Here is a 22974-nt window from a genome sequence, read left to right as displayed (position 1 = left end):
CCCCTCCTCACGCTTGAGCACGCACACACACTCTCTAAAATAAATAATGCACACTGGGGTGCCAAGGTAGCTCAGTCAGTTAAGCATCAGACTCATGATTTCTCAGGGTTGTGAGATCGAGCCCGTCAGACTCATGTGCTAGGCATGGAGCCTGCTTAGGATTCTCATTCTCTCCCTCTTCCTGTGCAAACCCCCCCTTAAAAAAATAACTGCATATATTAGGGGGTGCCTGGCTGGCTCAGTTGGTGGAGTGTGCAACTCTTGATCTTGGGGTTCTGGGTTCAAGCCCCACATTGGGAGTAGAGATTACTCAAAAAAAAAAACCTGCAAATTTCAGTCCCCTCTTAGAAATTCAAAACAATAGTGGCCTAATACTCAGGAAAGTCCTATATCAGTGAAATAAGTCAGCGAAAGACAAGTATGTATGATCTCACTTACAGGTGAAATCTAAAAAAACAAAAAATTTATAGAAACAGAACAGAACCTTGGTGACTGCCAAGGGTATGGAGGGAGGAAGAAACGGGTGAAACTGGTCAAAAAGCACAAACTTCTAGTTATAAGATAAATAAGTTCCATGGATGTACTGTACAGCATGGTAACTATAACACAGTATTGTATATTTGACAGTAGCTCTTAAAAGTTCTCAACAGAAAAAAATTTTTAACTATGTGAGGTGATTCATGTTAAAAAAAACTGATTATGATGGGGCGCTTGGGTGGCTCAGTCGTTAAGCGTCTGCCTTTGGCTCAGGTCATGATCCCAGGGTCCTCAGATCGAGCCCCACATTGGGTTCCCTGCTCAGTGGGAAGCCTGCTTCTCCCTCTCCCACTCCCCCTGCTTGTGTTCCCTCTCTTGCTGTGTCTCTTTCTGTCAAATAAATAAATTCTTTAAAAAAATAAAAAATAAAAAAACTTATGGTCATCATTTCACAATACATAGATAAATCAAACTATGTTGTATACCTTGTATTAATACAATATTACAGATCAATTATCTTTCCATAACACTGAACAAAAAAAATGTTAACACTTTCATTCATCTTTTCTGACACAGACATGCATAGTATATTACTGATTAAAACTTCTATATACAAACAGAAATAAAATAATTAGAAATGAACAATCATCTGACTCTTCAAGACAAAAAATACTATTTGTTTTATACTTGCCCAATAAAGCAAGTCTCTTAATTTCTGTAATTTAAACAAAAAAGGCCAAGTCATATATATAGTATGACTATTTCTCAGCCTACGTTTCTCAGACTACGACCACAAAATTATTTCTCATGAAATTTCTTTAATATTCTAAGACAATAATGATTTATGGATGCTATTCCAAGAAAAGACTAATGTTTATAGCTTTTCTTAGTATGGAAATTCTACTATTAAAGATTGAAAATTCAGGACCAGTGTCAGTTGATTTTGATTCCTTAATGAAAATAAAGTGAGGCTGACTTCTCAAGTGCATTTTGGTTTTTTTTTACAAATACAACAGATTCAAGACTAAAATGGTATGAAAGATTACAGAGTACAAAGCTTCTCCCCTACTCCTGTTCGTCAACTACCCAATTCCCTATCCATGGATAATCACTGTCACCAGTTATTATTACAGGTTCTGCTTCCTTTTTATCCATTTCATAGTATCTCACTTTAAGTCAGCGAACCATGGCCCTTGGTCCAAATCCAGCCCACAGTTTATGATTTTGTGATTTTTGTATAGCTCAAAAACCAGTGATGGTTTCTTACACTTTATTAATTTTTAACGATTTTATTAATTTATTTGAGACAGAGCATGAATGTGGGTGGGGAGGGGGAGAGGGACAGACTCCATGCTCAGCAGGGAGCCTTATCTCGATCTCAGGACCCAGAGATCATGACCTGAGTGAAGTCAGATGGTTAACCTTGACTGAGTCACCCATGTACCCTGGTTTCTAACACTTTAAAATAATTTTTAAAAAGAAAAAAAAAAAATGCAACAAAGACTATAGGTGGTCCACAAACCTAAAGGAACACTACGTATCGTTAAGTTTAAAAACGGGGGAGCCTGGGTGACTGGTTGGTTAAGCCTCCGACTTGATTTTGGCTCAGGTCATGGTCTCAGGGTCAAGCCCCACATCAGGCTCTGCACTAAGTGCAGAGTCTGTTTGTCCCTCTCCCTCTATTCTTTACCATGCACGCTCTCTCTCTCTCAAATAAATATGTATTTCTTGAAGTTCAAAAATTTTTAATGCTGCTGAAAACTTAAACTGATAATGTAATACAATACCCTACTAAGGTCAAGCTTAAAATGATATAACAGGTAAAAAAAAAAAAATTATAACACGTTAAAAAAAATTCCTAAAAATATTAGCTACAATGAAAATGCATTAAGAATTAAGTTTAGGGGCGCCTGGATGGCTCAGTCATTAAGCGTCTGCCTTTGGCTCAGGTCATGATCCCAGGGTACTGGGATCAAGGCCCACATCAGGCTCTGCTCAGCAGGAAGCCTGCTTCTCCCTCTCCCACTCCCCCCGGCTTGTGTTCCCTCTCTTGCTGTGTCTCTGTCAAATAAATAAATAAAATCTTAAAAAAAAAAAAAAAAAAGGAATTACGTTTAAAATAAGAATCAAGTCTAGGGACACCTGGGCGGCTCAGCTGGTTAAGCGTCTGCCTTCAGGCTCAGGGCATGATCCCAGTGTCCTGGGATCAGGCCCCGCATTGGGCTCCCTCCTCAGCAGAGACTGCTTCTCTCTCTCTCTCCCTCTACCCCTCTCCCTCCCTATCAAATAAATAAATGAATAAAATCTTTAAAAAAAAATTAAGTTTAAAGTAAGACCTCATATTTATTCAACCTAGATCACAGCTGGATCTGCAATCAAAAACCATAAAAGACAAAATGACAACATGCATTCCATCTTTATTTCATATATTCTTAAAATAATATATAAATCCAACCAATATCCATCTTCAAACCCTGAAAGAAATACTAGAAGAGGAATAAAATTTTGGTCTATTCTTCATTCAGATATCCAAAAGAAATAAATTAACGGCAAACTAACCTGTGTTAAAAGGGTCTGCTGAGGTTGCTGTAACTGAAAATAGAAAAAAACAAAAACAGGGAAGAAAAAAGAAAAGGATCAATCAAAATTATTTCACAGATGCTCTTATAAAGAAAAATTTCTATTAAATGGGTACTTCATCTCTAATTAAGAAATATGGTGAAAAATAACAGAAGTCAATAGGAGTAAGATTTCCTGCAACTATTTCTAATTACAGACCTGATGTATAACTAACTTACTCAATGGGGCACCTGGCTGGCTCAGTCAGTAGAGCATGCAACTACTGATCTCAGTGTTCTAAGTTTGAGCCCCACGTTGGGTATAGAGATTACTAAACATAATATCTTTTATTTTTTTAAGATTTGATTTATTCATTTGAGAGACACAGAGAGTGAGAGAGAGAGAGAGCCCACAAGCAGGGAGAGCGCAGGCAGAGGGAGAGGGAGAAGCAGGCTCCCCGCTGCAGAGCCCGATGCGGGACTCGATCCCAGGACCCTGGGATCATGACCTGAGCTGAAGGCAGACGCTTAACTGACTGAGCCTCTCAGGTGCCCCTAAACATAAAATCTTTAAAAACAAAACAAAACAAAAAAACCTAACACATCCAATAAAGAAATTGTCTTTTATCTTATTTCATAGGAATAACACCCAAAAAACCCAAAACAAAAACACACACACACACACAAAAACCTTAAGTCCTTAGATGGAAAAATTTCTATTATTGACATGTTGGTCACCATGCTACAGAAATATCATTGGAAAGAAAAAATCATTGGCACTCTAAATGATATATTCGATAAGGGGTTAATACACAAAATATATAAAGAACACACAAAACCTTACACCAAGAATCAAACAATCCAATTAAAGAATGGGTAGAGGAAATGAACACTGTTCAAAACAAAACATATTGAGAAGAGAAACATGAAAAGATGCTCAATATCAGTCATCATCAGGGAAATGCAAATCAAAACCACAATGAGGTATCATCTCACACCTGTCAAAACAGCTAAAATCAAAAACACAAGAAACAAGTGTTGACGAGGATGTGGAGAAAAAAAACCTTCATGTATTTTTGGTGGAATATAAACTGGTACAGCCACGTGGAAAACAGTATGGAGGTTCCTCATAAAATAAAAAATAGAAATACCATATAATCTAATAATTCTACTATCGGATATTTACCCAAGAAGAAAAAATGCTAATTTGAAATGATGTATGTATCCCTATGTTTACCGCAGCATTATTTACAACAGCCAAGATATGGAAGCAACATAACTGTCCATCAACAGATAAATGGATAAGGAAAACCTGGTGGGTATACACAGGCACACACCTGCAACGGAGTATTACACAACCATAAAAAGGATGAGCTTGTGCCATTTGAGACAACACAGATGGACCTAGAGGGTACTATGCTAAGAGAAATATGTCAGACTGAGAAAGACAAATACTGTGTAATTCCACTCATAAGTAGAATCTCAAGAAAAATAAAACAATGGGCACCTGGGTGGCTCAGTCGGTTGAGCATCTGTCTTCGGCTCAGGTCATGATCTCGGGGTCCTGGGATAGAGCCCCATGTTGGGCTCCCTGCTCAGCGGGGAGTCTGTTTCTCCTTCTCCCTCTGCCCCTCCCACCGCTCTAATAAATAAAATCTTAAAAAAAATAAAGATAAAAAATAAAGGTTCATGGGGTGCCTGGCTGGGTCATTCGGTAGAGCATGCGACTCTTGATGTCAACAGTCATGAGTTCACGCTCCATGCTGGGCATAGAGCTTACATTTAAAAAAAACTTAAAAGATTAAAAAAATTCAAGTAGGGGCAGCCTGGGTGGTTCAGTCAGTTAAGCATCTAACTCTTGATTTTGGCCCCGGTCATGATCTCAAGGTTGTGAGACTGAGTCCCACATCGGGTTCCATGCTGGACATGGAGCCTGCTTAAGATTCTTTCTCCCTCGCCCTCTGCTTCTCCCACCCCCGTGCACGCTCTCGCTCTACGAAAAGAAAAAAATTAAAATAAAAAATAAAGGCTCAAAGCCAATGGTCTATCTAGGGTTAAGGCTTCAAATGGGAAAAAGGATCTTTTCATTTTCACATGTGGTCTAGTACAGCACAGTAGGGCTAGATGTTCCACACAGAAGAACTGGGTCAAAGATTCAGTAGTCCAGTGATTCCTTCCAAATTATCCTCTGCATGCCTCCCCAGAAATGTGACAGGGGCGCCTGGGTGGCTCAGTCAGTTAAACATCTGCCTTCGGCTCTGGTCCTAATCCTGGGGTCCTGAGATCCGGCCTAGTGTCGGGCTCCCTGCTCAGTGGGGAGTCTGCTTCTCCCTCCAACTCTATCCCCCCCCCATGCTCTCTCTCAAATAAATGAATAAATCTTTTTTAAAAAAAAAACATGTGACAAAGACTGGCTGCTAATTGAGGATTTGGATTTTCAGGACCTCTATCTTCCTCCTCTCCCTTGGAGACATTCCTTTTTTGCCTACCTCATTTAGCCCACCACCAAAGAATTCAAATCACATATTAATGTAGCTGACAGGAAATAAAATCTATATAAACTGAATCTGGGTCAAGTTATTTTTTTTTTTCTATCAGTTTTAAACATGGAAAATATAAACTAACCTGTTGTTGCACACTATACAAGGCCTGTTGAGGTTGTGAATATTGCTGGAAAAAAAAAGATTTATGAAAAAAAATATGAAGTCAGTTTTATTCATTCTCAAGAAGCGATATACATACATACAAATACATAAACAAAATTCACACTACAAAGAAATTTTATGGAACAACTGAACTTCACCAAAAATAAGCAAACTGGTGATTCTTTATACTCTGGGATTCATTAAGAACTGAATTTTATCCAAATAATTAAGGTAAAAGAACTGCCCATTTTAAGAATTTTGACCATGCAAATGTAGTGTTCTGTATGTCTTAGGCATATACAATTTTTATTACCTTAAAAAACAATAAGCATAATAAAAATATACAATTATTGGGGCGCCTGGGGGGCACAGTCAGATAAGTGTCTGACTCTTGGTTTCAGCTCAGGTCATGATCTCGGGGTCCTGGGATCCAACCCCATCTCAGGCTCCATGCTCAGCGTGGGGTCTGCTTGGGATTCGCCCTCTCTCTCTGCCCGTCCACCCTGTGCATGTGTGTGCATGCACACACATGGACTCCCTCTCTCAAATAAATAAATCTCAAACAAAACAAAACAAAACCCACAATTATTAATTCTTTAAGAATCATCTGGCTACTCAGATATGACAGTTTAATATGTCACAGACTGAAACCCAATAAAGACTCACCTGTTGCAATGCAGCTGCTGCAGCTGCAGCTTGTTGCTGCAAGGCTGCAGTCTGAGTTAACTGGTAGTTGGCTGGGGTTTGTGTGGTAAGGCCTGCTGCTGCTAATGCAGTTTGCTGGGTATAAATGGTAGGAGATGCTCCAAGGAGTGATGGCTGTTGAACACCCAATGCAGCTAAAATGAGATTAAAAAGGAAAAGAAAAAAAAAAGCATTATTTGGATCCTTTCTAGGAATTTTCCATAAGTGCTTAATGAATTATGTTCTGCCATTGTTTAGTAAAAACCTAAAGCAAAATTCCAGTAATGCTTATTAAATTTAATTGATTCAAGTGTCTCCCCAGATCCCAGTGGCTTTATACTAAATTTTCATGTCGTAATAGATATAAGAAAACATTAGTCTATAAAATTAAACTACAACCTTACCTAGACCAAGAGGCTAAAGTACTCTCAAGAAGTATTTTTAGGAAAAAGAGCAGAAAATAAACTGTCTTACTTTATTTATCTAGAATTTACTGTTTTATCTCCAAGTAGATGAGAATCATATATTGAAGACAGTGCTGCTGGAAGTGATCCACCCTAAAACTTTCCATTGGACAAACTTTTCATATACCTACTTTGCATTAACTAGGAAACAGGGGCGCCTGGGTGGCTCAGTCGTTAAGCGTCTGCCTTCGGCTCAGGTCATGTTCCCAGGGTCCTGGGATCGAGCCCCACATTGGGCTCCCTGCTCGGCGGGAAGCCTGCTTCTCCCTCTCCCACTCCCCCTGCTTGTGTTCCCTCTCTGGCTGCCCCTCTCTCTTTCTGTCAAATAAATAAATAAAATCTTAAATAAATAAAAATAAAAACTAGGAAACAGACCAAAGCAACTTTTGTGTTTATTTTCTTTTTTTTAAGATTTTATTTACTCTTGTGAGAGAGCACGAGCAAGTGGAGGGGGATGGGTAGAGGGAGAAACAGACTCCCCAATGAGCAGGAAGCCTGATGCAGGGCTAGATCCCAGGACCTGGAGATCATGACTTAAGCCAAAGGCAGACGCTTAACTGAACCCAGGCACCCCAACTTTTGTGTTTAAAAGCACAAAAAGTTTTTAATTTTAGTGCACTACTATATGGGGCAATGAGATAAAATTAACCATAGTGACTTAAAATTATAATTTGATTAAACTAAATTGGGAGAGGACTCAAAATACGATAGATTAGGTACTTAATGTTGAATGTATGCTTAAACAAGGCTAAGAGCTCAAGAGAACATGAGAAAGATTTTACTTGATGTTTTCATGCAATTCCAATGAATACAAAAAGCAATCAACTAAAAACTGCAGTGTATGGGGTGCCTGGGTGGCTCAGTCAGTTAAGTGTCTGCCTTCAGCTCAGGTCATATCTCCAGGTCCTGGGATGGAGCCCCATGTCAGGCTCCCAGCTCAGCAGGGAACCTGCTTCTCCCTCTCCCTCCGCCCCTCCCCCTACTTATGTTTTCTCTGCCTCTCTGTCTCTCTTGCAAATGAATAAATAAAATCTTTTAAAAAATAAAAATAAAAACTGCAATGCAGCACTACCATTCCCAAAATTGTATCTCCTGGAACAATGACTAACTAGCTCCCCAGGACATTAAAGTCAGAAAACAAAAAAAAGGGCCCAAGGTTCAAAAAGCTAAGGAAACAGGGGCACCTGGCTGGCTCAGCTGGTAGAGCATGCAACTCTTGATCTCATCAGGGTCATGAGTTTAAGACCTACAATGGGCACAGAGCTTACTTTAAAAAAGAAGTTTAGGAAACAGTGAATTATGCATATTGTTTAAAAGCACAAAAAGTTTTTAATTTTAGTGCACTACTATATGGCGCAATGAGATAAAATTAACCATAATGACTTAAATTTCTGAGAAAAAGGATTTCTCAGAACCCTTAATATGCCAACTCAGCATTCTGAATCTCAAAAGATTGCCAGAAAAGCAATATTTACACATGGAACACTCCCTTTTCCAAAGCATCTTGCTTGTATCTGAAAATAACCTGAAAAAAATGCTGCTCTTTAATTATTAGTTAACAACCTTATAGAAAGAACAGTATTTTGCTTTACAAGAACAGAACACAGAACGTTAATGAACTAATCAAAGCACCTAGTCTAGACTATCCCAGAAAAATCTTCAGAAGTGTGAGGTTCAAATCAGTTGTTTAAAAGCTCAGACTAGGGCGCCTGGGTGGCTCAGTTGGTTAAGCGACTGCCTTCGGCTCAGGTCATGATCCTGGAGTCCTGGGATCGAGTCCCACATCGGGCTTCCTGCTCGGCAGGGAGTCTGCTTCGTCCACTGACCCTATCCCCTCTCAGGTGTTCTCTCTCTCTCAAATAAATAAATAAAATCTTTAAAAATAAATAAATAAATAAAAAATAAAAAATAAAAGCTCAGACTAATTTTACTTAAAAATAAAACAAACCAACAAGAAAGTAAAGCAAAAACAAACAAAAATCCCAGAAAGTATGTTTGTAGTTCCTATAAATTACAAATTACTCCCTGCAAAAAATACTGATTTTTAAAAATTGAAAAAGGAGGGAGAAAAGGAAGAGTCTAAGGTGGGCAAAAAATTTCTAAATGGCCTAAGTCCTTACCACATTAATATTTTCTTGTTTTTAAGGAAAGTCAGATATCACAGATGGGAAGAGAGAAGAAACCAGAACTAACTAAATGAATTTAAAAAGTAATTTAAATAGAAGTGGAGAATATCTCAATACCAGCATAAGTTCAAAATGAGGTTAACTACAATGACAATAAAGGAAAAGGTACTGAATTCTAGGACACAGGTTCTAATCAGTGGATCCTATTAACCTTATTGTATGCAAAATTGCAGACGAGAAAGTCCAAAGCTTTAATCAGTTTTCAAGAGAATTACAGACCCAAAAAAGGTTAAGAACCACTGTTCTAGGACAACAGAAGCAAAATACTCACTGAACACAAGATAAAGACCATAGGAAAAATTAGTGCTTTAAATTCTAGGATTGGCATGTTGTACACATTTGACAAAGTAGCATCCGTGATTCAAATATCATACCCAGCTCCTTCACCAAGCCAGGGCTCTGACCTCAGATCTGCTCTGTTTCATTCTGTTGGTACCAATTTCAGAACCTTGGAAGTTGCGACAGCAGAAGAGCTCAGAGCCAATATCCCAGAAAGTCTATTTTTTCCTATTACTTTTTTAGGTGTTCTGAATCCTGGCATCACAAAGCAGCCTAGCATTAAGTAGGTAGGATGACAGACACATCTCTCTTCTACCGTTAACAGTGTGATGAATTAGAAACTACAAAAAAATTACGGTTACCCCTAACAATATGGGACTTAAAGGTGCTTGACCTCCACGCACATTTGGAAAATCCATATATAACTTTTGAATCCCCCAAAATTAACTACCAATAGCCTACTGTCTTGGAATAAAATATTCCTAATGAAAGGAAGTACCAATTAGTTGATTTGCTGACAGCATTCTTTTTCTAGGACACCATACAATGTTACATCTATGTAAGCCATTCACACACAGGGAAGCATACACAGACACAAGGCTTTAAGACCATACTGATGGGCGCCTGGGTGGCTCAGTCGTTAAGCGTCTGCCTTCGGCTCAGGTCATGATCCCAGGGTCCTGGGATCGAGCCCCGCATCGGGCTCCCTGCTCTGCAGGAAGCCTGCTTCTCCTTCTCCCACTCCCCCTGGTTGTGTTGCCTCTCTCGCACGCTCTCTCTGTCAAATAAATAAATAAAATCTCAAAAAAAAAAAAAAAGACCATACTGATGTCTTGATGATTAAAAATACAGGGGCAGGGACGTCTAGGTGGCTCAATCAGCAGAGCGTCCGACTCTTGACTTCGGCTCAGGTTGTGGGATTGAGCCCACTGCTCAGCGCAGAGTCTGCTCAAGATTTTCTCTCCCTCCCTTCTCTTGCCCCTCCCTGTGCTGCTGTCTCTCTCTCTCTGAAATAAAATCTGAAAAAAAAAATAATAATAATAATACAGGGTGCCTGGCTGGCTTAGTCAGTAGAGCATGCAACTCTTGACCTCAGGGACATGAGTTCAAACCCCATGTTGAGTGTAGAGCTTACTAAAAACAAAAAACAAAAAAGCCATTCCATTCACATATATTAGTGGTTAGTGACTGGATCAACACTTAGTCATAGAAGTTTGTCATTTATATGTTTTCTAATTATCATCTTCCCAAATTTTGCATGGGAGGATTGCATTCAAAGACTTTGAAGAAAACTGTGAACAGGGGCGCCTGGGTGGCTCAGTCGTTAAGCGTCTGCCTTCGGCTCAGGTCATGATCTCAGGGTCCTGGGATCGAGCCCCGCATCGGGCTTCCTGCTCCGCGGGAAGCCTGCTTCTCCCTCTCCCACTCCCCCTGCTTGTGTTCCCTCTCTTGCTGTGTCTCTCTCTGTCAAATAAATAAATAAAAATCTTTAAAAAAAAAAAAAGAAAACTGTGAACAATATAAAGTGAAACACTAAAATGAGTAGAAGGAAAACTACAGTAGCATAGAGAAAGTATAAAGCTCAATGTTCTTTTTTTATTAAAAGTTAATTCAGGGGGTGCCTGACTGGCTCTGTTGAAGGAGCATGTGACTCTTTTTTTTTTTATTCTTATGTTAATCCCCATACATTACATCATGAGTTTTAGATGAAGTGTTCCATGATTCATTGTTTGTGCATAACACCCAGTGCTCCACACAGAACGTGCCCTCCTCAATACCCACCACCGCATGTGACTCTTGATCTTGGCATCCTGAGTTTGAGCCCCACATTGGGTGTGTGGAGGTTACTTAAATAAATAAATTAAAAAAAAAACAAACAAACAGGGGTGCCTGGGTGGCTCAGTCAGTTAAGCGTCTGCCTTCAGCTCAGGTCATGATCCCAGCGTCCTGGGATTGCGCCCCATGTCCTGGGATTGAGCCCCACATCGGGCTTCCGGCCCAGCGGGGAGCCTGCTTCTCCCTCTCCCACTTGCCCTGCTTGTGTTCCCTCTCTCGCTGTCTCTGTCAAACAAATAAATAAAATCTTAAAAAAAAAAAAAAAACGACAGAAACAAAAGACCTCAGCACTGATGTAAACTACCAGATTTCAGAACATGTGTTAATAGCCTATATATGCCACTGAAAATTTAGGTGCTGTACCATATTTTAAGACTTTTTAAGAAAAAAACAAAAAACTATTTTTTAAGAAATATTACCTAAACATGTGGCTTACTCAGTGTTGAACTGTAAGTTTTCATTATTGGACTTTGAAAATGAAATTAAATATTAATGTTTATGTGAATCAGACTAAGTGGTATTCAATTTTTAAAACTAGCCTTTGGGGCGCCTGGGTGGCTCAGTCGTCAAGCGTCTGCCTTCGGCTCAGGTCATGATCCCAGGGTCCTGGGATCGAGTCCCACATCGGGCTCCCTGCCCGGTGGGAAGCCTGCTTCTCCCTCTCCCACTCCCCCTGCTTGTGTTCCTGCTCTCGCTATCTCTCTGTCAAATAAATAAATAAAATCTTTAAAAAAAAACAAAAACAACTAGCCTTTGGATTTAGAAGGAAAATAAAGTTTCTCTAGGCACCTCTGCGTGGCTCAGTTAAGTGTCTGACTCTTGGTTTTGGCTCAGATCATGATCTCAGGGTTGTAAGATAGATCCCCACTTAAGGCTCTGCCCTCAGCACGGAGTCTGCTTGTCCCTCTCCCTCCCCGCCCCCACGCATGAGCTTACACCCCCCCATAAATAAAATCTTTAAAAACAAACTATAAACAAAATACTACTAACAGCCAACTGTTGAGTGGAAGCCTTACCAGCAACAGGAACAGTTAACATATTTTGTATGTTATATGTACTATATAACATTTTTTTTAAGTACGCTCCATGCCCAGCGTGGGGCCCAACAAAGTGCTTGAACTCACGACCCTGAGATCAAGACCTGAGTTGAGATCAAGAGTCGACACTTAACCAACTGAGCCACCTAGGAGTTCCTATATACTGTATTCTTTCAATAAAATAAGCTAGAGAAAAGAAAATCATAAGGAAAATACATTTACAGGACAGTACTTATCCCCCCCCCCCAAAAAAATCGGCATCAAAGTCACACGGTTCAAACCCCTGTTCTTCAAGGGTTCAACCGCTAGAAATTTATGGGAAGGAAATTTACATTCTACTAGTTGTGTCACACCACTAGCTAGTTAATTCAAATTTTCTGAAATCACTGTGCATGTTTTATATATCTGCAATATAGCTCTTTTTAAAATCACTCATATTTTAGACTTTACTCTCCATAAAGTATATTTCATTATTAATACTCCTTTTTTGTAGTTATCTGAGAAACTACCCTTGAGTATTTGTAAGAAGCATTCTCCACTCTTGTGAATTATAATCAATATTCTGCAAGACAATTTTATAACCTGCGTATTACAGAGGTATCAATCCCTGATTTAATCTTTCTCTCCACCTAAGTGGCCAAATACTTGTCAGCTGGAGATCTTTTCCAATTATCCACAATAGAACAGTCTGTTCATTTACCTATACCTAATTCACTTTGATTGCTGAAGGTCTTGTGACCCTTTGGAAAAAGATATGCATATCACTGTGTATCAATACTTCCATAGACAAACCTATGAAATGAGCCCTAGATGACCACAGGCTACCAGGCAAACAAGTAAACTTAAGGGCTAAGTTTTCTTAAACCTTTAAGGAAAAATGTAAATTTTATCATTTTCTAAAATGTACACTCGTGTTATGACATACTAGCAGTTTTTTTTTTTTTTTAAACATTTTATTTATTTATTTAATTGACAGAGAGAGAGACTGTGAGGGAGGGAACACAAGCAGGGGGGAGTGGGAGAGGGAGAAGCAGGCTTCCCGCTGAGCAGGGAGCCCGATGCAGAGCTCGATCCCAGGACGCTGGGATCATGACCTGAGCCGAAGGCAGACACTTAACCGACTGAGCCACTCAGGTGCCCCCATACTAGCAGTTTCTACTGAATACCAATGAACACACCATTAAAACACAAGAGAGAAGCCTGTCCCTTTTCTGTTGTCCCTTAATTTTATCAAACTCACTGTTAAATTTAAAAATCCTATACCTTTGGGGCGCCTGGGTGGCTCAGTCATTGAGCGTCTGCCTTCGGCTCGGGTCATGATCCCGGGGTCCTGGGATCGAGCCTCACATCGGGCTCCCTGCTCAGTGGGAGGCCTGCCTCTCCTTCTCCCACCCCCTCTGCTTGTGTTCCCTCTCTCACTGTGTCTCTCTTTGTCAAATAAATTTTAAAAATCTTAAAAAAAAAATCCTATACCTTTAAACCTTGGTGCTCTATCTTTACTAAGATGAGTCATCCTGAAATAATAAAGTTCAGAACCTCAAAGTTGCATGCTCAAGTTAGGATAGGGAGAAAAAAAAAGAAAAGATAGTTTTTTGGGGTTTTTTTTTAGATTTTAATTATTTGAGACAGAGAGAGAAAGAGAGAGAGAGAACACAAGCAGGGGGACCGGCAGAGGAGAAGGAGGCTCTCCACCCACTAAGCAGGGAACCCAATGCGGGGGCTCGACCCTAAGACCCTGGGATCATGACCTGAGCTGAAGGCACTTAACTGAACCACCCAGGCGCCTCTGTAGTTTGATGTTAATGCAGCTGTCACTGGATAAGAGCACAAGTAAGGCATACTCAGAGGATGAGGGGAAAAAGTATATATTAACAGCGAGCCTTAAAAGATTTTATGTGTAGGGCGCCCGGGTGGCTCAGTTGGTTAAGCGACTGCCTTCGGCTCAGGTCATGATCCTGGAGTCCCGGGATCGAGTCCCACATCGGGCTCCCTGCTCGTCAGGGAGTCTGCTTCCCCCTCTGACCCTCCCCCCTCTCATGTGCTCGCTCTCTCTCATTCTCTCTCTCAAATAAATAAATAAAATCTTTAAGAAAAAAAAAAAGATTTTATGTGTATTTTTTTACTCTCAGAAAAATGTGTTAGAGACTATTTGCTATTACATAGCACACACAGTGTTTAAAAGGGGTTAAACCAATACCAGTAGCAATCCTTTCCTACCAAATGAGTTGTAAACATTCAAGTCCATTAAAGGATAACTAATAAAGTGAAGTATACATAGTGTATCAGCTATTATTTGTTTGAAAAAGACCATGAATTTTGGAATTTAGCAATCTGAGCTTGTTTTCAAGCTCAAGAGATTATGGTTTTAAAAGATGATAATTGGGCCAGAATGAAGAGGTAGGAAAAATGGGAGTCATAGTTAAAACAACTGTATTGGTATTAGCTTCAGTCACCTGTTGGAAAGCACATTATAACTATATTTTTAACTCCTAAAGTAGTTCATGTTTCTCTATGGCCAGAATGCAGTCATTTTATAAATGGTCAAAAGAAATAGATGAGAAAATAGGTGAAAATATGCTAAATCATTCCCCACACTTCAGTATTACTATGGTTACATACAGATAAAAATGCAAGTATTTTGAGTCAAATCTACAAACTATTATAATTAATCTAAGAGTTAATGTTTCAATCAGTGGGGCACCTGGCTGGCTCAGGAGTGGAGCATGCAACTCTTGATCTTGGGTTCGTGAGTTCGAGTACATAAAATAAAAATAAATTTTATTTTTTTATTTTTAAAAAAGATTTTATTCATTTGACAGAGAGAGAGCACAAGCAGGGGGAGTGGCAGGCAGAGGGAGAGGAAGAAGCAGACTCCCCACAGAGCAGGGGAAGCCTGATGTAGGACTCGATCACAGGACCACGGGATCATGACCTGAGCCGAAGGCAGTCGCTTAACCAACTGAGCCACCCAGGCGTCCCAAAAATAAAAATAAATTTTAAAAAATATCTCATGGGGTGCCTCGGTGGCTCTGTCAGTTAAGCGTCCAACTCTTGATTTTGGCTCAGATCATGGGATCAAGGACTCTGCTTGTCTTTCTCCATCTGCTCACGAGCACACTCTCTCAAATAAATAAATACTTTTATTTTTTTAAAGATTTTATTTATCTGAGAAAGTGAGCCAGAGAGAGGGAGGGGGAGAGAGCACGTGCGTGCACACACAAGCAGGGGGAGGAGCAAAGGGAAAGGGAGGAGCAGACTTCCCAAAAGGGAGCCCAACATGGGGCCTAATTCCAGGACCCGGGACCATGACCTGAGTCAAAGGCATATGACTAACCGACTTAACCCTCTAGAAACCCCATAAATATATATATAAAATCTTAAAAAAAAAAAAAAGAAATCTCATAAAGATTCAATCAGTGATTCACCAGCTATCTCTCTCAATGTCTCTTTATATACAGGAAACTGTTAAACTTTCAAACCTAAAAGTTCTAGAAACAAATATGACTGTCACTGAATACATACCACAGCACTTCAGCTAGGAGATGGAAAAAAAGGGGAAATATTAAGAACAATTATTTCAGTGTAGGAGAAATGGTATGTAAGGCTGGAATGACAGAACATCATGAATACCATCCCAAGGAGTTTGAAACGAATTCTAAAATCCTTGAAGATATTTTTTGTAGACGAGTAAAAATAATGGAAGATACGATGAACCACAATTCTGATGTTCTAACATTAACTCTCCTGTGACCATCTGTAAAACCTAAACAAATTTCATCACCTTTCTGGGCCTCAAATTCCTTATCTGATAGAGAAAGTTGTTGAGACAGAATCTAGGTCAGCTCCCATCCAGCTTTGAAAAAGTCTTTAATTTAGATAGAAATTAGGAGGGGTGCCTGGCTGGCTTAGTCGGTAGAGCATGAGACTCTTGATCTCAGGGTTATGAGTTTGAGCCGCTTGTAGGGAGGAGCCTACTTGGAGGAAAAAAAAAAGAAATTATGCTTTAGTAGTATCACATCTGACAAATATATTGGAGCTGAGAGAGAAGTAAGATGCAGCATATCCAGTATGTATGAGAGGAAAGCAAATAAAAGCAATTAGAACTAAATAACAGAGGGGCACCTGGTTGGCTCAGTCAGTTAAGCATCTGCCTTCGGCTCAGGTCATGATCCCGGGGTCCTGGGATCGAGCCCCTCATTGGGCTCCCTGCTCAGCGGGGAGTCTGCTTCTCCCTCTCCCTCAGCTACTACGTGCTTGCTCACTCTCTAATAAATAAATCTTAAAAAAAAAAAAAAGAACTAAATAAAGGATAATAAAGAGTAACACTACCACGTGAGAGATGGGAAAAAGAGCTTCCTGACTTAAGGATCTACGATAAGCACTATGGATTAAGTTTGGCAAAGACAAGGAAGGACCTGAAAGTTAGGTGAGAGATTTTGGCATATGAGCTGTGAGCAAGAGAAAGCGGCTATGACAGTTATTCAAATGTGAAGTGCCTAGGACCTAAATGTAAAATAGAGTATACCTGAGGCATTTTCAAAGGAGAAAAAAGCAAGATTTGATATATGACTGAATATGGGGGTAAAAGGAAAACTAAAGATGATAGATGATACTCAGGAATTCAAAATTAATCAGAAACAATCCAAATACTGATCTTCAATTTTACATCAGATTTCAGCAATATACTGCTAGCATGCATGCTTTTACTGAAGTTTTTAATATTACTTATTTTTTTAAGTTTACTTATTTAAGTACTCTCTACACCTAACATGGGGCTCAAACTCATGACTCTGAGATCCAGAGTCCCATGCTCTTCTGAGCCAGCCAGGTGCCGCTTTATATTATTTTAAATCAGTCATCTGTGTGAATGCAGTGAAATTTTCTAACACTGTTAGCTGAGAACTTTCAAGGTTAGTACAAATGCAAAATATCCTTGTTAGAAAATGGAATAGTGGGGCGCCTGGGTGGCTCAGTTGTTAAGCGTCTGCCTTCAGCTCAGGTCATGATCCCAGTGTCCTGGGATCGAGTCCTGCATCGGGCTCCCTGCTCGTGAGAAGCCTGCTTCTCCCTCTCCCACTTCCCCTGCTTGTGTTCCTGCTCTCGCTCTGTCAAATAAATAAAATCTTTAAAAAAAAAAAAAAAGAAAGAAAATGGAATACCAAAGACTTTAACTGAAAAAAATAAAATGTTATGTTACATACAAAAAGAGTAGTAATTTTCATACTGCTCTCAAGAGAAAATGAGTCTGAAATATAGGCACAGAGATCAAAATATTTAATTCAAGTTGAATTACTCAGTTAACCTTTTTTTGTTCCATGATCATTTGATTTATGACAGTAGCTTCTGATACTAATATGTCTGGACTATTTCAAACGGTGCATTTTTTTTTTTTTTAATAGAGTAAAAAACTGGCACCTTCCCTATTGCCGATTAAGTCCTTTTATGTCCTTTGCTGAAATTTTTTCTCAAATTATATTTGAAGCTGCCAGGAGAACACTTGAAGCACTATAATTTGCTAGAATGTTCTCCATTTAGGGGCACCTAGCTGGCTCAACCAGTGGAGCATGTGACTCCTGATCTCAGGGTTGTGAGTTCAAGTCCCATGTTCGGTGTGGAGATTACTTAAAAGTTAAATAAATAAATAAAAACAGTTCTCCATTTAGATGAGATGTAAATAAAACGTATTTTAATTGCCTCAGGATTGAAAATTTAACTTTTACAAAAATTTGTGTGGCTCTGAAAATCAGTTATACTAAGATGAGATGATTAATTACAAATAAGGCTTTAAGATGAAGGTAAGAAAAGAGCAAGCTTTCAGGAAGCAGCCTGAAATATATCACCTGGAAAATAAACATTTTAATAAAAATAGTAATACTAGAGAGTTCCATTTATAACCTACTCCAGGATTTTTACAGGAAAGCTAAGAGTAGAGAGATGCTATCAAAACCCTAGGCCTACTTACTGAAGTCATGATGCGTCAATAAAATTTGATTTTGAAAAACTCTGATTAACAAGTTCTAAGAAAACCCATAATTAATTTCCTACAGCAAAAATAAAAGCTGTTTACACAAATCCCATTATTTATATTTGGACTCTACTGCCAAATATGGAAAGGGAGATCTATATTTACTACTGATTTTGTGTTTGAGAATCTATATGAACGTTTGCGGTCTTCTTTGCTCAGTCTTAAAATAAAAACAAAAAAGGTATAACATGAATTCAAGTAATTACAATACAAATTTTTTTTAAAAGATTTTATCTATCTGAGAGAAAGACAGAGATAGCGAGAGAAAGCATGAGTGGGGAGGAGAGGGAGAAGCAGGCTCCCTGCTGAGCAGAGAGCCCTACACAGGGCTTGATCCCAGGACCCTGAGATCATGACCTGAGCCGAAGACAGTCGCCCAAGCAACTGAGCCACCAAGGTGCCCCAAAATACAAATGTTAAGAGCTACAGACAATAGGCTTCCACCTGAAGAACTATTTAACTGGGAACAATACAGATATCAATTTAAAACAAATTATAGGGGCACCTCGGTGGCTCAGTCGGTTAAGCACCTGCCTTCGGCTCAGGTCATGATCCCAGGGTCCTGGGATCGAGCCCCACATCAGGCTCCCTGCTCAGTGGGAAACCTACTTCTCCCTCTCCTTCTTGCTCCTGCTCTCTCTGTCAAATAAATAAAATCCTTATAAAAACAAAACATCATTCATAATATTAATTATGTTCCTGACCTTGTTTATAAATAACTAAAACAAACTATATGTAGAAAAAGCCAGGTAAAACATGTTTAGTTTACCAAAATACAAGTCCATAGCACTTGCTTCTGGACACATGGTAATTGCTGATAATTCCCATTTCATCAAAACTAAGTCAACACCAGAGTCCCCATTATTTAACATGAAGAAGTACCTGGATCTGGGCACCTGGGTGGCTCAGCCGGTTGAGCGTCTGCCTTCGGCTCAGGTCATGATCCCGGGACCCTGGGATCGAGTCCCACACTGGGCTCCCTTAGGGGGAGTATGCTTCTCCCTCTCCCTCTGCCCCGCCCCCCACTCATGCTCGTTAGCTCTCTCTCAAATAAATAAAATCTTTAAAAAAAAAAAAAGTACCTGGATCTGAATTAAATACAATCTATAACTATTATTTCATAATCTCTTCAGTTGCCTGCAGAACTGATCATTTAACCCCCCCAAATGAAGAGTAACTAAAATAAAAACTCCGAAGTATCCCTTTCTTTAAAGACAAAGGTCCCCTACATAACAAGATAATCATGTCCATCAAATTGTAGAACACCCAAGTCAGAAGATCATAGGGTCTCTGTAACTGACCTTGAATTACTAAAGTAGGTATTTTAAGTAAAAGGCAGTAAAGAACCAGTATTAGAGATGTCATAAACAAAAAGTATACTCATTAACAGAAAAAGCTGCAATTTTTCTGGGTACCCAAAGAAACTCAAATTCATTCTGTAGAATCCTTGGGAAACTTATTTAAGATTCAAACCTTAAGTCAAATGGTAAAAAAAAAAAAAAAAAAATCTTCCTAAGAAGCAAAGGGAAGAAGCTTACTGATTTTCAATGACATCATCTGTTGACCTTATTTTGAAAATGTACATATCCATTTGCTCTTTTATATCTATTTATCTTTTTCCTTTGTTTGATAAATTCTTTAGAATTGGGTTTTCCACTTTAAACTCCAACAGCTGAAAACCAGTCATATATAATTTCATAATATATAAAATTTTAATACATTTATTCTTAAATATAGCATGTGCATACTTCACCTTAACATGCCAAATGAGATAACCTCTAATCAATGAGTGGCTGCTAACCTAATTAAATCAAATAAAAGTTAATCAATTTAGGTGGCGCCTGGGTGGCTCAGTCGTTAAGCGTCTGCCTTCGGCTCAGGTCGTGATCCCCTGGGATCGAGCCCCACATCAGGCTCCCTGCTCAGCGGGAAGCCTGCTTCTCCCTCTCCCCCTCCCCCTGCTTGTGTTCTCTCTCTCGCTGTTTATCTCTGTCAAATTAAAAAAAAAAAAAATCTAAAAAAAAAAAGTTAATCAATTTAACGTTTGAAAAACTCTATGTACCTATCCAAATTGCTGTGAAAACAGATTTTTTGCTAGTTGATCCATGAATTTTTAAAAGCTTCACAAATAAAAGAAACGTCATTTAGAAACATTTTACAATATCACAGATAGCCTAATTCATATAGTTATAACATGTCCTCCCGCCAACCCCCAAGTTTACAGTACGTGTGTTCAGTGGCCTGACCTGGCTGAGATACCGCAGTGGCTGTAAACTGAGTAGCCCATGGCGGATTCTTCTGTCCTCCAAACTGAGCCATGATGAAAGAGGCAAAAAACCTTCACTTGTCTTCTACAGCAGCGATCTATTAAGAAAAAGAATCCACATTTTAAAGTTCAAACTATAAATGTCATAAAAGTACTATTACAGAAATGTTTGTCAAGGACATCTTCGTAAATCCTAGTATAAATAACAAGGTATATATGAACGTCCGATATGCAGCAAAACATTCTACATCAAGTAGCTCACCAAAAGCACCCAATTTCGACATATGACATTAGGGGCAGACTCACAAGAAAGGCACTTCTTTCCGTGACTACAAACTGTCACATTTAAACAGAAAACCATGTGCTGTTATCTACCCAATTCTTAACAATAAGTACACAGCTTCAGGTTCAAAGAAAATAGAGCCTGCGTGTTTCTTTAGGCAATCAATTGGGGGCTGAAAGTGGTGGAACCCATAACGGAAATTGGGACGAGACACTGAATAAAGGTATTTAAGACTATCATTTAAATAACTAACATCTCCTTACTTTTTCGGGTTGGGAAGGGCCAAGGGGCTCCTCTTCTCTCTCCCCCCTCCCTCGAGGGGAAAGACGGTTGAAATAACGGATGCCCCCTAAAGAACCATCGCTAAGACCCCTCCCCCCAAAATCAAGCCAGAAAAGGCCAAGATCTCAGCCCGCGCACCCCCTCCTTCTCCCCGCGACTCGGAGCGGCCAGAGCTCTGCCATCCATCTTCCTCCAGCCCCAGCTCCTCGCGGGACGCAGACCAGAGAAGGCGGAATCCTCCGTCTCACGAGACTGGGCGAAGTGCCAAGAGAGGACTATTGAAAGCCCTGGTCCCCTTATCCCCCAGGCTGGGCAGAGAGCCTCTATCCCCTAAAACCCGCGCCGCTGCCAGCCACCCGACGCCCTGGGCCGGAGGCCGGGAAGCTAAAGCTCAGCGGCTCCAGAGTGACGGATGGCGCTCGGCAGTCCCTCCAGACCCGCCAAGCCGAGGCTGAGGGGTGCTGGGGGTACCTGAAGAATCGAGGTGGGGGGAGGAAGGTCGAAAAAACGAGGCGATGGGGGAGGGGCTACCGCGCGGGGCCTGCTCCGACCCGCACAAAAGGGACCATGTCCCTCCCGCCCCAGTCCCACGAGAGCCCCACCGTCGCCGGCCTACGGACGCCGTGCTACCAAAACGGTCGCTCCCGGCCCTTCCGCGGATTCGATAGGACGTTAGGACCCCGGCTCCGCCGCCCGCTGCTCCAACCGCGAGGACCAGACCTTCACCTGAATCGGGTCCCGGCTAACACCGAGGCCATTTCAAACCCGTCAGCGTTAGGCGCATGCGCCTACTTCCCCCTCTTCCTCCACGCCTCTCCCCTCCTCCGCATCTCTGCGAGGAACGGCGCTTACGGGTTTACGTTCTACGTGCGCGCCCCGCAGCTCGCCTTCAATACGCTCACCGCTCTCACTACGCAGCTAGAGCTAGAGCGCGCCTGAGAAGAGGTACCTGGGCTTCCCATAACAATGAGCCGCCTGTGTCTCTGCGCCAGCTCTGAAGAAAAGACTTTTCTGAGGGTGGGCAGGGAAGAATTGGCGGTCACGTGATCCGATCAGCCCGCCGCCATTTTGTGCTTTTTCGGCTTTTCTGTGTTTTTTTCTAGTTCAAGTACTTGGAAGAATGGATATATCCTGTACCATCTTCTTAAGTTTTTTTAAAATTGAGATGAAATTCACTTACCACATAATTCACTGTTTTAAATATTTTGTACAATTCAGTGACCTTTTTTTAAAATTTTTTCCAATGGCCTTTATATAGTCATAAGGTTCTGCAACCATCACCACCTCAACCCTTAGAAGAAACCCCTACACATTAAGCACTCCTTAATCCCTGCTCCCGCCATCCCTTTACAGCCACTAATCGGCTTTGTCTCTATGGATTTGAATGTCCTAGATACTTCATAGTAATAGAATTATATAATATATGGTCTTTTGTGTCTGGCTTCTGTGGTGTCTAAATGAGGTGTCTGGATCTGATCAGCCCCCAAATTTTTGGAGCGACCCCTTCGGGTGGAAGCTAGTAGCGCAGGTGGTGAAAGAATCCGCCTGAGGCAGAGCAAAGGAGATAAAAGTTGACTGAATACACCGCAAGGGAGCCACCGGCAGGACAGCGGAGAGGGTATCTGCAAGGAGGCAGTGGGTGGAGGCTGTTTTTAAAGGGGGACGAGGAATATGGCCACCTGCGGCATTCTCCCTTTTTTGGTCACTGTGACTAGTTAAGTAAGCCGTTGGCCAGTTAGGACCTATGGCTATTTTGAGGTGGATCCGGGGATGGGCCCCTCTGTATTCAGTCAGGTGGTCATGTGGACCTTTTATACTCCATTGCTCAATCCTGTTTGCCTGAAAGTGTCCTGTACAGCTTCTTTAACTTAACTATTGTTTCCAAGGTTCATGAAGCAAGTATCAGCACTTCATTCCATTTTATGGCTAAAACTAATCCTTTAAATGGATAA

General features: G+C 40.5%; 1 protein-coding gene across 3 annotated transcripts in view; it reads right to left on the bottom strand.

The window, feature by feature from the left end:
- Nucleotides 1-21796, bottom strand: part of CCAR1 (cell division cycle and apoptosis regulator 1) — a 62091-nt gene extending 40295 nt beyond the window's left edge. For 2 of the 3 annotated variants that reach the window (XM_021700205.1, XM_044916047.1), the window contains exons 1-5: nucleotides 21749-21796; nucleotides 20438-20555; nucleotides 6347-6519; nucleotides 5661-5705; nucleotides 3037-3069 (exon numbers count right to left, since the gene is read on the bottom strand). In XM_021700205.1, the coding sequence (XP_021555880.1) occupies nucleotides 3037-3069; nucleotides 5661-5705; nucleotides 6347-6519; nucleotides 20438-20510 (324 nt within the window). In that variant the 5' untranslated portion in view covers nucleotides 20511-20555; nucleotides 21749-21796. Of the gene's footprint in view, nucleotides 1-3036; nucleotides 3070-5660; nucleotides 5706-6346; nucleotides 6520-20437; nucleotides 20556-21624 lie in introns of all 3 variants that reach the window. The other variant, XM_044916046.1, reaches the window with a different exon arrangement.
- Between the last annotated feature and the right edge of the window lie 1178 nt (nucleotides 21797-22974).

The sequence above is a fragment of the Neomonachus schauinslandi genome, chromosome 6 (assembly GCF_002201575.2).
Source record: "Neomonachus schauinslandi chromosome 6, ASM220157v2, whole genome shotgun sequence".
Classification (NCBI taxonomy): Eukaryota; Metazoa; Chordata; class Mammalia; order Carnivora; family Phocidae; genus Neomonachus; species Neomonachus schauinslandi.
The sequence above is the reverse complement of the archived record's forward strand: the minus strand, read 5'-3'. Positions and strand labels throughout refer to the sequence as shown.